Raw genomic sequence first — 18,130 nt, 5'->3', positions numbered from 1 at the left:
CTGCAATGCTTATTACTGCTGTTGTCATTTGATTTTTTTATTGATTATCCTGAAACAGCTGTTTGCCATATCAGAATTCTTGTTTCAGTATAAAAATGTGAGGCATAATTATTTTAACTAACTTTTTAAAATACACACTATTTCTTATAAATGCACTGTACAGCTTTTTCTAACTGAAATATATTTATAGCTTAGTAACTACAATCTTTCCTTCCAAACTTTCCAAACCCTTTGAAAATGTTTAACTGAAGCAAGTTCGTAGAGCAAACACATCGTTTTACTTTTAATGTGATCTGCAAGCTTTAATGAAGAATGTAAGTCATATGTCATAACCGTTTTTTTATAAAGCATGGATTTCATTTTGTTCTTAGCATGCCACCATCAGGCAACAACCCTGACTGGCAAATGTTCAATGTCCATTTTCCATTTCTGAACTCAGGTTAAAGAATTTACTTTAAATCCTAAATCACTAAATTACTTAATAGCGTACTAAGCTTCAAACAAAAAGAGACAAGTTTTGATTCATACCAAAATTCATTTCAGAATGAATCACAAAATCTTCACCCCCCACTAGGTCTGGTAAAGTTAAGTTGTTTGAAATCTTAAAGATGAGGAATCAAGTTGACATGGTAGGCTACCATAAATTTTACCTATTAACTAATTTTATTATCACTTACCTGTATTCCTATTAGTAAATAAATAATGGCACAATATAACTCTAAATACATAGTAAAAAAAAACCATTTTGAGGTCTATAACCAGAGGAAGATGTCTGTGCCGAAGTTGCACCAGAACAAAGGGAGAAACTGGTGAAGGAGAAAGAAATTCCATCAAAAGGATGAATTCTTTAATCTTTTGACATGTAGTCCTATTTCTACTCCACTCATACATAATAAAAACTTCCTGCAAAGTAGCAAAAATAATTCAGGGCTATTTAAATCTACTTTCTTGCATCTCTGTTTACTGCTTCTTGTCAGGTAGCCCCTTCACTATTCCATCAGTCTTGGAAGTAAGTCATTGTACTATCTACTATTTGGGGCGAAGAAAGATTGATTTTCTTTCATTTGTATGCCAACACATACATCTGAACATTCCAAAGTACATGGCTGAACTTTGCATTCTAATAGCCATGCAATTTCTGGTACTAATTTTATTCATGAAATCATATAAATATATAAGATTCATGATTGAATCATGGTATAATTATTATCATCTGACTTACATGGAGGCCTACACACAAATATTTCAAAAATTAACATTTTTTTCAAAGCTAACATAGTGAAAAGTAGAAAAATCAGGATGAATAAGAAGATACTGCCGTCTTGAAAACTCTTGAAATAATATTCCATCCTACTATATTATAGTATGGTGTTGAGATGTAAATGCATCATGGCATTGTAGTATGATTAAGATCGAACATTGCAAATAGTTCACATTTCAACTTTTTTAAAAAGTCTCTTAAAATCAGCAACATTTGCCATGTAAGATTTATATACAAAACAATATGCTCCTTGTTCCTCTGATTTCCAACTCTATCAAGAGCGAACATTGTCAAGTCAAGGCCTACTTTTTGCCACAAATATATTAACAAATGTGCAACACTGTTGTATATAGAAGAGGCCATCATTTGTTTTACAAGAAAACTAGTCATCAATAAATAAATAAAATCCTATTCAAAAATCAGTTATCCTGAGCCTTTTGTAGAGAAGCCTCTACACCTTTCAGACAACTTGTATTAATGAGCAGTCGTGACTATAGAATCTCCATCAGTTTTTCTGACAAAGCTGCAACTAGTCCAGTTTCTCATTGTAATTCCATTAATCTGGTGCAGCCAGGTCCAGTGTGAAAATCAAACCTCCATCTCAGTCTTTATCAGTTTATAATAACCTACAAGTGAACTCTGCTTGTTAGTATATAGCAAGTTATGATTTTCCTATCAATCAAACCATTAGCCAATAAAAGAAGAGCCAGGCAGGAACTGTATTCTGGCCAAGAATTGAACATCTTGTTTTATTTTGTGGCTTCTTCACAACTGTTTTTCTCACCTTCGCAGCTTCTTTCTATTTTCAGTTCTGTACCACGACTGGGCCTCTGTATTATTTTTCCTGCTAGAAATTTAATTGCTGCTGACAACTGAGTCTGAGCATTATTGAGGTGTGCTTGAATTTCATTAGAAGATATAACTTATGCATCTTTTCTACAGTACCTAATAAATCATAAAGAAACCAAAACACGTTTGGCTTGAGGGGAATAACAGGAAAATTAGGTAGCCATTGGGGAATTGAATGGACTTTTGAACTAGGGAGGGAAGGGGGCAAATAAATAATTTGTTAAAAGACAAGGAATGAGAGCCAGTCGCAGACTTTAAAATGTATATAAAGATGTATATGTCAAAAACCTACTTTTTCAGAACTGGCATTAATATTATTCTAAAAAGCACATCCATTGTTCAACTTTATATTCCCAAAAAATTTGGAATTTTAACTCATGCCCTCTGGGGGAACCACAATAAAAAAGACACATCAGTTACCAGTTTGATAGAAAAGAAATTTGAGAGCCTGCCCCATTTAATTTCACTGATGGTCAAAATGATCTTTCAATGTAATACTATCTGATGATTGTTGTAAGCTGGGTTTTTATACCTTTTAATGTTTTAATAATATTAATAATTATTATTTGTAAATTTTTTAAAGTTTGTTGACCACCTATCAAAGTAACTTATTTTGTTAAATGGCCTACATTATAAATTTGAAATATCTATCTATCTATCTATCTATCTATCTATCTATCTATCTATCTATCTATCTATCTATATACAGAGCTCTACAGTTATAAACAAAGATGTTTGTTTATACAATCTTTATATCTTGTGAAAAAATGGTTAATTTAAAAATTAACAATTAACTAAAATATATTTATTTATGACGGTCTTAAAAATACTGCTGAAAGATTTCTCTAAAGATAAGAGATATTTTAATCAAGGATGCCACTGACTGCTTATAATTTCTAAGCTTCTATTTAAAACAACAGTGTCCATCACTTTTATCTGGCTACACAGATCACTAATCTATGTTTCCACATAACTTATAAATGTAATACTTGGAACTCTAAATTTTAAGTATTTGGTACATGAGAAAGTATATGCTTTCATAAAGGATCTGCCAAGGTTCCACTAATATATTCAAAAGAGGGTTTACATGGTTAAAATGTGAATTTCCTCAAGGTATTTAATTGAGGGAAAAGGAGAACTGCATTAAAGAATTAATCTTAAACCCACATATCCATTGTGTTCAAGGGGATTTATTTCTGAACAGTCCTTGCTATAAATAGAATTCATTTGTCTACTAAGAGACACCTTAGTGATTTATTGGACAGACATCAGTAAAAACTTATATAAAGATTAAATATCAATATTTATGAGGTATGGGAGAAAAATAAATAGCCTAAATATTATACTCTTCGGGGAAATTCCATTAACTTTATAGGATCTGTGCAGGAAGTATACATATAATTTTGCTAATGCTTGCCTGGGGCCTACATTGTATGAGATGCTTGGCAAAAATTATTTTACTTTTCCAAATTAATTATGGATAACTTTATCTTTCTGTTCAACATTTATTTCCATTTCTACTTAATAGTTTAAGATTGTTGTCTTGTTCAATAGGCATTTTGTTAATATAAGTAATCTTGATTTTTTTACAAAATGAAAGACCTTGTAAAATATTCAAATTATTATAATTAACATAGCTTAATAATAGTATTTAGAAGCTTCTTAAAATTAATAGTTAATGCATTTGTATTGGTAATGCTTAAGTCTTAGGCTTCAACAATTGTTCAGCAATTGATTTTTTACTTTCATAAACAAAAGCAGTTGTCAATTTTTTTGTCTCAAACAAACAAGAAAAAATCATTTCTCATGCTTGCTTCTTTGTATATGTATTCAATGTGTTGAATGTGTCCACTGCCATAAAACATGGGAATGGAACACAAGCACCAGATTTGTCAGATAAAGACAAAGGTTTATACTCTATTTAATGTCTTCTGGGAAAAATAAGTCTAACTCTACCTAATCTATTATACCAATAAATACATTTATTTAAAAAAAAAACAACCTTAAAAGGCTATTTTATTCCTGATATTTAACTGGCTCTTAGAATATAAAAAGGTGGATTTAAACAGGAAAACTTTTATTGTTAACATTATACAATCTACCGAATTTGAAGAATGTAAATATCCTGCTTGCTTGGCTATTGGAAGGTTTATCACTCTGAGTTATCCCTATGCTGCAATAAGCATAATTTTCTATCTCACAAATACAATATATGATTCCAAAGGGAATAATCTGATTAATGTAAAATGTAGCATATCATGCTGTAAAATGCATATTTTTATTCAATAATTGAAACAGAGTTACACATTTTGATCAGTTTAAATGGCAAACCACAACTTCCCCCGACAGCTCTCATTTGCCAGTCTAAATTTTTGAGCAAATTCATATAAATTGATAATTATATGTATGTGTGGTTTATCATTGTTCAATTCTCATTTGTAACAGATAGTAAGCCATGGTTCTCTGTATCATTTTTCCCTTAAAATAAAACTATAACCGATTATGTTTTTTATTTTAAAAACAGTGTGAAAAGTGTTTAGATTTAAAAAAAGTAATTGTTCAATAAGTACACACTAACTTATTAATTGGAAACACACTTTAAGAACAAATTATTTAATCTTTTAAGGACTTAACCCAGTTTATATTTGCAAGAAGAAGAAAGTTATTTCAGTCACTGATTTCTCTGCTTAGGAAGAACATCTAAGGAACATGTTTTAATTATAAAACAGAACAAGCAAGCATATCATTTCAAATATTATTATTTCACCATGCTTTTTCTGCCACTAGAGAGTGCTCTTCAGTTCCTTAACAAGCTTGAAAATGTAAGAAACTTTTCAGGGCCTTAAGCTTTCTTAGAATTTACTGTTCTCAAATTATCCTGGTCTCAAATCTTCTTATGCAGTTCATTAGAAACCAACCAAACTATCAACAATATTACAATTATTCAGGATAAGCTCTTGAAAAATCACTCACCATCAGAAGGGCCTTCATCCTCTTTATCGTAATGGTCAGATGCTAGAGAGAGACTGTCAGGAGCAGCAGGTGTTTCATTCTCTTCCCCATCTTCATGATCTCCTGCACATATGAAACATGATCAGTGATTAAAAGCAGAGACTTTCAGTTTTATATTATGCAGACAGCAAAATTTTCCTAGTTGGTTATTTTGGGATGGCAATCTCCAGTGGCTGAGAATTCATGTCATCCTACCAAAACATGGAAAGCGACAAGTTTTGAAGTAGGAGAATTTCAAAATCAGTAGTGAATTTCAGAAGCATACATCATGAACTCACAACATTGGACAGAGCTTTCCCTTCTAACCAGCTCACAGCAAAAGTTCCAAAATTTAACTTTTATAATTTCCAATGCCTTCAGTGAGGTGAAAGAAAAATATTTCTATTTTAAAATCTTTCTAATTCAAAAGGGAAGTGGAAAAATAAAAAGGATACATTCACTAGATGGTTGAATTGTCACAATTAGATGGATCTGTATCCACAATAAATTCCATTCTGATCCACTTGAGTATAATTGGCAGAGTGGGCGCTTGGCAAACACAGAAATACAGAGACCAAAAACCTGACTACTCGCCCCTTCAGTTATTTCTAACACTCATAGGCCTATTTTGCAATTATAACTCCTCGACAATCTGATTTTCACAGCCGAACTAAGCCACTTGACTGAATTCACCGAGGTACAGGATTGAATTAAAATATTTAACCAACTGTAAATAATGGGCTTGGGGCAACTAATCCATTCAACTAATATTGTATAGAACAAGTCTTTAAAATAGCAATTGTATCCTTCTATCAGCAAGTTCTAAAATATACTTTTTACATGACCAAACGGCATCAAATTGAAAATAGTAAGTGCAAGAAAATGTCTATTATGAATTTAAAAGGAGAGGGGAAATTAAAAATATTTTATTAGCCTGAGAAGTAGATACTTTCCAATACGTGCTTTCAGAATTCCCTCCCCCACACAGCACAATGGGCGCACCACATGAGCATACCACTTATAATTTTGCTAGTGTAATCATAGTGTAATCATAAAGCATTTATGTGTGTGTGATATAATGCTTTGTCGGCTTACAACAATGCAATCTACATCTATTGTAATGCCACTCAGTTCAGTTCTCAGCATTTTTGCCACAACCACAATTTAGTCATATGAATAGCTTCCAAAAGCCATAGATCTTGGCCTACTTATATACCTGAATTTGCATCTATACCCATTTGTATGTTATAGTCTTATTATCCAAACCAAGAGATTACACAAGGAAATGTAATAACCACTGATCTCTGATAAGTGATTAAATTCCGTGATACCTCTTCTCTCCAAAACATTTGCTTTCTTAAACACTCTGCAAGAAGAACATGATACAAATAATAAAATGTACTGCAGTTTCTTTCATCAATCACAACCAAAGTTATGTTAAATAAAAAATGAACTAGGCAGCCTGTTAACAATATACCACAAATTTAAAAAAGAGAGATACGGGTAGTTGTTGCATTATGGGAATCAGAAACAAGATAGTTAAGTGAATTATGCTCTAAAACCTTTTTTGCCATAGTTGTTAAGTGAATAACTGCAGTTGTTGAATGAATGATGCAGTCATTAGCAAATCTAATTTCCATCACTGACTTCATTTGTTTGCTGGAAGCTGGCTGGGAAGGTTACAAGTGGTGATCACATGATCCAGAATGCTGCAATCATTGTAGATAAATGCTATTTGCTAAGCTTCTGAGTTTTCATCACATGACCACAAGGATGATACAATGGTCATAAGTTTGAGGACTGCACTTTTTTCAGTGCAGTTGTAACTTCAAATAGTCACTAAACAGATGGTTGATAAGACAAGAACTACCTATAGTCCTTTCTTCACAATTTTTTCTTCAAAAAGTGTTGGTCCTGTGTATGTAATTTCACAGGATTCAGATAATAATACTATTCAATTTCTATAGCAGTGTGGATCTTGCATACTGGATCTTTCAGTCTTATGATCCAAAAGTTTCTTTTTCATCTAAAATGGTTTCATCTATTTGAATCAGACTGCAAAATCCAATGTTTTGTGTTATGTCTTTAATGTTAATATCTTTACCATAAACTTACTAGGTTTTTCTACCCTTTTTCCTTCAAATTTTGCAGGAATATTGATGAAGACAATATTTTAAATGTTTACAACATCCTTGTGTGTTTTAAAAAGTCTCATTAATCTAAAATCTTTCTATTGTTTCAAGTACTTCAAAGAAGGAACAGGATTGGTGCTTATGCATGTTGATACTCCATAAATCAAAATTGTTACTCCAATCGTCGTTCTGGAGAAGTGGAAGTTCATTTAATACAGCTATGCTACAACTTGTAGACTGCATAACTGCAGCCATGACACGTCATCACAGGAGCCCCTCAGATTTGGAAATGCTGCATGCATTACAATAAATAACATGGTTTATGTCCAATCTGAAGCACTTATAGAAATGCCTACTCTTGTACAGTCTCCCCTGCACAATTAGGTCATTAATAGGTACTTGTATTTAGGTACTCAGATTTGTTTGACAACAATGAATTCAGTAGTTTCCACAGTGGGGCCCAACTAGTGGAATAAATTATCAAATTATATAAATTTATATAAATTATAAATTTATAATTTATAAATTATATAAATTATCTGGGAGGAGAATTCCATTCCTACCTATTTTTATAGGAATGTTAATGTTTTCTTATCAATGTTATACATTCATTTGTTGTATCATTTAACTACTGTTTTAATTGATTTTTAATACAATCCAAAGTTGTTACTGGAACAAGCAGTATATACATTCTTAAAACAAAATTTATTACAGAAACTCACATGCAAATGAAAAGCATGCAAATGTAAAGGCAATAGCTCATTAACACCATTGCAAGTGGCAATTTTCATAAAGTAAATCTCTCATAATCTCAACTCTAGCTTTAACTCAAATTGCATTCTAGTATTCTCTGATTTAATACAACCCATTTAGACTGAGCTTCCACTTTCAGAATTAATAGTTTACTTTAATATTTTGGGATAGGAATTCTGGGATCTTCGCACCTGGTAAATATTAGACATTAGTCAGCAAAGACTATTTCAACTTCATACTTAGTCCTACTCACAAATTCTTCCCTATGGCTGTCTTCATGAATTACTTCCAATCTTCAGATTAGCAACAAAAAAAAAAAAAAACCCATACTTTGCAATTTATGCTACCTTAATAACCAAACTCTAACTAGCTTAATACCGTGGCTTGTAAGAAGTCTTGTGCTTAGAGCTTTACTGCAGGACAATTTAAGGGAAGAATTTATGCTTTTCCTAACTTTAGCTTCTCTCCCATCCACACAGTAGAAAAATCCAAATGGCTCTCTTTAAAATATGATGGGACAGGCTTGAGCTAATGAAAGAATGGTAGAGCTGGGTCAAAGAAGAGCTTTGCTAACAGGGAGGAGGAGGGGGTGGTGGGGGAAATCCTGTAATGCAGTGATCCCCAACCTTTCTTATGCCGCGGCCCGGTATCCCCAACCTTTTTTATGGCGCGCCCGGTACCGGCATTAGCTGGCGCGCCATCTTTTTTTGATGAAAAAGTGCTTCCGGTGACCTCACCGAAGCACTTTTTCATCAAAAATATGAGCGCTGCTTTCCAGTGAGCTTTTCCGGTAGAAATGGCTTTCTACCCGGAAAAGCTCACCGGAAGCGCTGGCGCCATCTTTTTCTGATACTTTTCTCTTACTTTTCAAATACTATGTTGCTATTGTTTAAATTTGTTTATTTCATTTATCCAGAGCCTTGTATGACTTTAAAAATATTGTCTTTCTTAAAGTAAAGATGGTATACATTGTCTCATGCTTCACCTCTTTTGCCTGCAGGTATACTGTGGAACTCACTACCTCCAGACAGTTAAACAATTCAGTGCTTATCTTTCTTTGGAAAACATCGCGCAAGATTTCCCAGGCTTTGCTAAAGTTTTAACTTAATAATTCTTATTTCCTTATGCCTTATTTCATCTTTGTTTCTTTTTTGAAATATGCAATATTTTATTGTCAGCTTGAGGGCACAGTTGTGTCACAGTTAATTATATTCCTACCTTTTTAAAAGCATTTTAAAGATTGTATTCTTACCTTACTTAAAGATCTTAAACATTATCTGCTATTGCAGTTCAATATTATTTAGAAAGAGCTTTTTAGGAAATAATTTCTAACACGATCAGCAGGAGAACTTCAACAGTGTGAACTCCGTATCTTTGTAACCAATCACATTTTTTCCTGTCATCTGCATCCTTTGCATATTTTATGACATTTCATAAATTGTAAAAATTTTTACAGAGATATGGCTAGCAGACTTTCTGCCAGTTATTCTTAGTGCTTTTTGTCATCAGTACAAAGGGGCCTGACCCTTGCTTTGGGGACCCTTGGCAACAAGTCATTCAAGACTATTTCTGCACTACAGTCACAAAAATTTACCAATCTGGGACAACATTCCAAGAAACACCTATAGCTCTAGAGACAATAATGAAAAGCTGCGTATGGTCCACCTGTTTAACTTTTTGCCATACCGCTAGACAGTACTCATTTGGAAGCAATGCAGTAAATGTAAAAAGTGACTAGATCTGGCCACCTGGTGCTGCTTGGAGTTCTCAGCCAAAAAAATTAATTAAACAAATCTCAGGGCAGGTGGCAGGGATTGGTCCTACTAAAATGTCAGAGACCTGGCATTTGCTCAAAGATATAACTTTCCAATTTTGGCAAGGGTGTATTAAAAAAATCCCCTTCAGGCAGATTAAATACTTGCATCATTCTGCTTTGTAAGCAGTTACAAATATGCTGTTTTATAATGCGGGATGCTTATCTGCCACACATCTATAAGCAAATAGTGCAGTCATTGCATGTGAGTTCACTTACAGCATTCAGCTTTTGTTAAAACTACAAGTTTGAAACTTGTAAAACCATAAATGCTTAGAAATATGTGGCAAGGTTCTAGTTATTTATATTTACAATGGTCAAAGATCAGTTTTCATTTCATATGCAGCTCCCCAACAATATCCTTAACTAACAGGAGCTGAACAAATAGTGAAAACTAAGAAAAAGCTTATTCTGTGTTTACATTTTTCTAAAAAAATTATTCTTTCTATTCTGTTATTCTGTCCAATTTTCCAAGGAGGTTTTCATCTTAAAGTCAGAATGGTCTTCATTTTAGAAACCTGGATCAAGTCTTGATGCCTACATAGAAGCTTTACATTTAATGAAAGAATGATACTAAATATTATATGTTGGGAACAATAGTAGCACAGGTCAGTGGAATATGGACATCTAGACGGTGAAAAAATGTTGGACAACTTGTTCCTTTGGATGTTTTTAGAGGGGGGGATTATTCTATTGAATTTTGATCAAGGTGAGTAATAGGGATTACTTATAATATTTTTGAAGAGAAAAAGTGGTTCACCAGTAATCCAAATGGGGGCTGTTTCAGACATAAACAGAATCTGTTTTTTCTGTTTTATTTGTTTTGGGAAAAGGAATTCTGGGTGATGGGGGGAATTTCCTTCATAGCTGTCCATTTAACAGCTCGTGGACAGAGAGCTAAACTTATTTACAACAGTTCATTTAGTGATAATTGAAAATTACAACTGCACTGAAAAAAGTGACTTATTACCATTTTCCCACACTTATGACCATTGCAGCATCCCCATGATGATGTGACTTACATTTGGATGCTTGAGAACTGACTCACATTTATGATGGTTGCAGTGTCCCAGAATTGTGTGATTCCCTTTTGTGACCTTCTGACAAGCAAAAATAATGGGGAAACCAGATTCACCTAACAATCGAGTTATTAATTTAAGATTCACTTAACAAATGTGGCAAGAAAAATCATAAAATGGGACAAAAGTCACCTAACAAATTTCTCACTTAGCAACATAAATTTTGGAGTCAATTATGGTCATAGGTTCAGGACTACTCTGTACTGCCATGAAATATTGAGAAACCATGCAGCCAATCTGCAGTCCATTTGGCAGTGTTTTCTACCTATGAGTATCACAGAACAAATTGATTCATTTTTATCAGACTGTCAATCAAGTTTGTGATGGGATTTAATTGTAATTATGCTATTTTAAATGCAGGTTTTATCTAATTCTGATTTTTATCAGAAATTTTGAATATTGCAGGGAAAACACTGGAATATTGTACAATATATTCAAGATTTTACCTTAAATATAGAATTAAAGAGACTAAATCTTCGTGGATTTAGACTACAGTATGCTCTAGCCCAGACTTTTTTACAGTCTAGCATCCAGCCTCTTTGGTTGTCCCTATCCAGCCTGTGGCAACAGCGGTGGCAGTTTTGGGACAGGGTAGCAGTGAGGGAGGGTGGAGAGGCAGCAATGAGAGGCGGAGGGGGGCAGTGGAGGGTGGGCCTTCCACGACAGACTCTGTTCTCATATGGCCATTTGAGAAAATTAATTGCCAATCCCTGCTCTAGCCACTTCAAACATGCAGAAAAAAACAGAATAACTCTAATTTTAATGCCAAATTTTGCACATTTTTTAAAATATTGACTAGTCTAGCAGTTTTCAAAAAGCACTGTTTTAAAAGCTATGAATACTTTTATGTACTGTATTTGGTCAGTGGCAGAGGTGGGATTCTACCAGTTCGCACCTATTTGCTAGAATCGGTTGTTAATATTCTAAGTAGTTCGGAGAACCGGTTGTTAGAAGAAATTACTGGCCTAAACCTGTAAGGAAGGTAGGAAGGAAACATTCTGGTATTGCTTACAGAGACTGCCTCTCCATTAACCCTTATTACATTCTTGGCAGGACTAGACTTCCTGTCTCTGGAACTTCTCTGGAGTTTTTTTTTTCTCCTTTGCTGGTACTTTGCATGTGTGGAGTGACTATTCAAAGTTACAATGGCACTGAAAAATGACCGTTTTTTACACTTACAACTATTGCAGCATCCCCACAGTCATGAGAGGCTAGACGAGGAGATGCGTGCCTTGATGTGAGTGATGTTGAGTTGACCACGCCCAGCCAGTCACATGACCACCAAGTCATGCCCACCAACTAAGCCCACAGAACCGGATGTTAAAAAATTTGAATCCCACCCCTGGTCAGTGGCATCACTGCATCAAGCAATCTGAAATATAAATTTTACTCTAACGTTATATTTGGAATGGCAACAGAAATCAGTAAAGGAAAATGTTAATTATTATCCATGTAAGAGAACTCTAAGGAACAAAGACTACCAGATAAGACTATGCAAAAGAATTTGTACCCGTAACTGAAAGCATTACAGCCTAATCACACATCTAAAAGCAACGCATGTTCAAATGAAATGTACAGACTCATTAACCGGCAGCCATTCTATTATAATCATGCACAATACCAGTAGTGCCTTGAGCCTATGTCAATGACAACAGCATAAATTTTGCATCTCATTTCTGTAGCCATAAAATTAATGATCAGTTTAAAAATAATTCTTTATAAAAAGTTGTTACACAAAGAAAAAGCACACGTGTGTTCCTACAATGTAGCCAAGAGGATAATTAAGAGGCTAATATTCATTAAAATATCTTCCCCGGAACATTTTGATTTATCCCAGAATATTTTGTTGTAAGTTTCGTTAATTAAACACAGTTAATGGTTACTGGAAATAATACTGCTCCTACACTTTTTCTTCTGCAATATGATATCTTATGCTGTGATAGCAGTATATTTTGAGTCACTTGCACAGTGGCTGGCCTTCCTTTATTAAACAGTACTTTTACATTTAGTCTGCAGTAAATTTGCTTATTGATCCAAAAGATGGTGGTATTGCTCTAATACGGGAAAGTAGATATCTAATCATTGTGAATAGAAGTTATTCTTTAATTTGCATTTATCACTATAAAGGCTTCAAGCTGATTGCCTCAATTGATTATCAAGTGATTTTTGCTATTTTGCATGAAAAAAAAACTTCTCATACTAAATAATTTTAATCAAAAGTATTGCCAATATTTACCTTCTGCCAAAAAACTGCAATAAAACATTTATCAATATTTACTATACTTCAATTATTAAATTATGAAAAAACTGGTAGAACACACATATATCCTTAAATAAAACGTATACTCTCTAATGCCAATTTTTGTATATGTTTCAATTATTGTCTTAGAAATTGACAGCCAGCACTAGTTGCAATTTCAGGAATTTAACCCTAGCTCCTCTGGACGACAGCATGTTAAAAAGGTTGGCCTAGATGACAAGAAGATATGCGGAACTTTATTTGGACTCCAGAATCTTGATACCTTATGAGTTCTAGTAGCAATTACTAGAATAAATTTAATAACTGTATTAGTGATGAATAAATCCCAATCTGAGTGACAAATTCCCTTTCTCTTCCTTCCTTCCTTTCCCTCCCTCCTTTTCTCCCTCCTTCCTTCTCCCCCAGATTTACTGATGGCTTCCCCATTTACTTTGCTTCTGAGAAACTTGTTGGCAGAACATCCGTTGGGAAGCCAACAGGAAGTTGCCATTTCAAGGCGAACAAACAGGTCAGAGGCTGCTGCCAGATAGGGAAAGGAACAAGGTTTGTGCAGGTCATGAATGCTACATCAGAGTGTCAGAGGTACTGTGAGGGTTGGTAATGGTGTTTGGGTGTGTGTCAGACATTCCATGTAGGTCAGGGAAAATGTCTGAGTGGGTAGTGTGAGCTGAGTAGGGTACATGCGTGTACATTAGAAATGGTGTACATCGTGTACACAGCAGGTAGTGTAGGTCAACAAGGATGCATGGGTGTTAATGGGTAAGAGAAACTGTGTGGATCAAATAAGGCATCATGGGATAATGCGGGTCAAAAAGAATGCATGGGGTTACAAGGATATGTGAGAAGTGCAGTGCTGGTTGGAGATTATGTGTGAACGGAATGTGGGACAGGAAGGATGTGCTTGGGGTATGCAAGAGGTGCTGTGAAAATCATGGACAGTTTGTGGAGGCACAAGATGGAGCAGAAAGGTGTGGGGATTCCCAAGGGGCTACATGGATAAAGCACACATGAGGAGCACAGATTGGAAATGGTGTATGGGGATGCCATGCAGGTCAGGAAAGACATACAGGGTGTGGCCTGGCTCAGGAAGAGTTCATACAGGCATCATGCAAGGAGTTCCACACACTTCAGGAAAGGTATGCAATGGATTATATCAGTCAGGGAGGTGCACAGAAGGTTCAGCATGGTTGGGATAGACATTCAACATGGGTCACTGGAGTGCAGCATAGATCAGGGGAGTGTGCAGGATGACATGGGCCAGTAGGGTGCACAGGAATTCCTTCCCTCCTGCTCCTCCCTCCTTCCTTCCTTTCTTCCTTGCCCCTTCCCTTTCCAGCAGACAGGTAAGTGGCTAATGCTGGGCGGGGGAGGGAGCAAGAGATTGCAAAATATCCTGGGAACTGTCACAGAACATTATAAATAAAGATTATGTGACTGCAGCAGCAGCAAATAGCACTGAAGCAGCCACAATTTCCCCAAATTTCATTCCCTTGGAGATCATGAATCCTGGATTTTGAACACATTCTGTAAGTTAGTCTATTTGCAGTGCCTTGGTTCAAAAATTGTTGCCCAATGATGCATTGTTTCACTCAGTTAAAGGGCATGACGTTGAGTTTTAGATAGATACTCTGCCAACAGTTTAGAGAAATGTTTCTCACACTGAGCAACTTTAGGATATATGGACTCTAACTTCTCTGAGCTTAAGTCCACATATCTTAAAGTTGCTAAGATTAGAAAACACTGGTTCAAAGAGAAGATACAGGCAGAAATTCTGGGACTTGTAACCCCAATCATACAGGGGCACCAAGTTAAGAATGTTGAAGTTATGATTAAGAGTTCATACAACTTTACCCATACAAATTTAAAACACCAATGATTACACTTGGGTTTGAAGATATCAAGGATAAAATCATCTGAAACATTCATTTATGTCATTTGCTGAATTTTTAAGTGTTAAAGCTGAATTTCATATACTAGATATGTTCAATATTATCCTCTGAAAATTTTAGCTTTTGTCACATAATCGTTTATATAGTCCACTATTTTCTCCCAAAACTTAATAAGTATATGATGCTATAAAATGTTCTTAAAGTATTATCCTTATTATACCTCCAACAAAATACTGTTTTTGACATTTTTCTATATAAATATAACTGAATTCAATAAATTCTAAATATTTTTAATGTCAGAGTTTTGTTCAAGTTTCTTGCTATAGAATTTGGCATTGTCCCACTGTTTAGGTAATACAAGAACCTTTATTCCACTCATCTCTTAATATATCAAAATGATTTATTGATTGTCTACAAAAAAAACTAATAGTAGAGGGTTTTTATAGTTTCAGAAGATCTAACAATTGCATTTCTATATTACAAAAACTTTTAGATTTACTGCTTTCAAAGGACTTAAGCCCCCTTACAGACTTTTCAACACAAAGCAATAAGGTTAAAATAAATTGGTACACACAATACTTTTTTCTAAACTCACAACATATGAGTAAGACAATCTTTAGAGCAAACTAAAGGACAAGCAGAATGCAAGTTAACAGCCTCCAAATGGTTACAGGGCAGAAATTGGTGAATTTCATTGAATCAGTAACAGATGGTGGGGCTTAGATGTCATCCTTCTAGAATACAGACATACAAACATACACACACAGAGAGAGAGAAAACTATATGCATATTTGTAAATGTGTGTGTGTGTGTTTGTGTGTGTATAGGGGAGAGGGGAGAGAAAAAGAGAGAGAGAGAAAATCAAGTAGCTTTAGGTATCAAATAACTAAGGTAAAAAAGACAAGCTTCAGTATCTCCTAGCTTGGATTTTAACAAAGAAATTTTAACAGCGTGTTGGAGACATCATCACAAAATTGTTCCCATGGAGAATGTAGCCAGTCACAAAACATTATCTAATAGAATATAAATAAAGTAAAACTAGATGCCACCCACCATTTTATATACAAGAAATCGCTCTGGGGATTATTTGTGAAATACACATTTGACACACTTGAATCTGCAGTATACAAGTTTCCAATTCTTTTTTTATTAAAAAAAGTGGGAAGGACATTAGAATTAGGTGGTGAAAGAAACTTGGTAGGCACCAAATAATATGTTAGGTAGACTGTTGTCCTTGAAAACTATACTGGAGACCCAGTGTCTAAAAAAATCCAAGCACACAAAGAACAACGCACAGAAACACAAAAATGAATGGCAAAGCACTTGACTCGCATACTAAGGGTAAGAGTAATGGGTCCAGGAAACAGGATGACAGTACAACCATGAGCTGCAATAAATCCACTCTCTCTCCCTACATAAGGTGATATATTCCATTTAGTAGGTCAGGAACATCTCCAACTTTCATAGCTTTAACAGCTTTTCCACAGGAAGCAATAAGAATATGCATGTATAAGATTTTATGAACGAGTCTACCCTAATAAACTATCTGCTTAGGATCTAGGTTGTTAGATCCATGCTTGAAGGAATGCTTTTATGCTGATGCACTTTGAGTATTACAATACATCAGAAAGCCAACCTGATATTTAAGCACACATTACTAGACAGTCTTTGTAATATTACCCTTTTTCCAATTCAATACCCATCCCCATGATCACACTGCAACAAAAAGAGCAGTACAGGTTCTTAAAAAATATATAAAGAAAATAAAGAAAAACTGATGTCTTTAGTTTGCTAAAAGATGAGGAAAAAAAAAATCCTAACTAAAACTTGGATGAAGTTAGAGGAATTCAAATAGGGGTGAGAGGGTGTGGGAGGTGTTCAAATTATGCCAACTTTAAAAATGCTCTGAATTTAAAAAAAAAACAAAAAACAAAATCTGTACTGCATTAAACAGAAACATTCCAAGCTGGAAGCATCTCCATTTTGAACTCAAAATATTTACTTTAAAATCAGGGTAGGACGATATAAGCTTGAAACATTTTCTTCTGTTCAGAAACATATATCAGGATACTTCTCAACAAAATTGGTATGAAAGGTTTTGAGTTCAAACCATTTTGCACACCACTAAGTCTAATTCTACTGCCTTTCTTGACACTATGCTGTTATCATGCCCTCATGGTCCTTAGCAGTCAAAAAGATTTATTTTTAAAAATGTTGCTACCAGCATCTCACTAGCCTATCTGGGTAGACAATCTGATTCTTGTATATGAAAATTATCCTCATTTTGGATCAATTTGTGGAACGGCTTTAAGCAAATACTAATTAATATTTACTTTTTAATCACTACTTTGAAAAATATAAAATCCAAATTGGATTACATTAGAAAATCAGAAAGCTTTTCTATTTTACATCTAAATTCAGTGAACAAACCAATTCTAGGAACACTCTATACCTGGAAATAATTCTGAAAATTTTGAAAATGAACACACAAGTTCCAAAAACAATAGAGCATAGTTGTTATTTTAGAGCTGAACTTTGTAGGTTATCCTGAAAATATCCTGTCTGATGGCTGGCCTATAAACTCTGACATAAAATGAAAAAAGTAAATGTTACTCTTCCTGGCTGTTGCCCTACCAGTTGGTGTGTGTTTGGGGAGAGGGGGGGACTACTACTGTAGTTCCACAGATGCTTTCTTGACCTCATGCTGTGACCCTTGTACCAGCATTCACAAGCTTCAGGTCATGACCTCACGAATTAGCATCATGAAAATAAGGGCCATCTCAGGTTCAGCTTCAAAACAGGCCACTGTACCAGGCTATTTTTAATGAGATTATAAGGTCTGTTTCAAGAAATCCATTAGAACATAATATGCAAACCACATTTCAGCTTCCCATTATTTCAATTCTTGTCCTGAAACTCTAAACTACTAAAATAAAACTATGATTTTTTCAAAGGTGATAGCAAGCTGTTGTTGCCAAGCTTTTCTGGGAGAGAATATTCATTGTATTTGCTACAAATTCTTTCTACTATTTGACCAAAGAGCTAATTTATATTTTCAACATATCTAATGCTGATGCTTTCATTTTGTCTGTTCTTTAAACTT

The 18,130-nt window shown here is 34.5% G+C and overlaps 1 protein-coding gene across 3 annotated transcripts in view; it reads right to left on the bottom strand.

The window, feature by feature from the left end:
* The window catches only part of SKAP2 (src kinase associated phosphoprotein 2), a 120,555-nt gene that overhangs the window by 88,653 nt on the left and 13,772 nt on the right, over positions 1 to 18,130 (bottom strand). For all 3 annotated transcript variants that reach the window (XM_087947799.1, XM_026673611.2, XM_087947797.1), the window contains exon 4: positions 5,084 to 5,185. In XM_087947799.1, the coding sequence (XP_087803925.1) occupies positions 5,084 to 5,185 (102 nt within the window). The remainder of the gene's footprint in view (positions 1 to 5,083; positions 5,186 to 18,130) is intronic.

The sequence above is a fragment of the Notechis scutatus genome, chromosome Z (assembly GCF_049901735.1).
Source record: "Notechis scutatus isolate UNSWTSFEM ecotype Mainland chromosome Z, rNotScu1.2, whole genome shotgun sequence".
In the NCBI taxonomy this organism is placed as follows: Eukaryota; Metazoa; Chordata; class Lepidosauria; order Squamata; family Elapidae; genus Notechis; species Notechis scutatus.
This window is presented reverse-complemented; position numbering and strand designations above follow the sequence as displayed.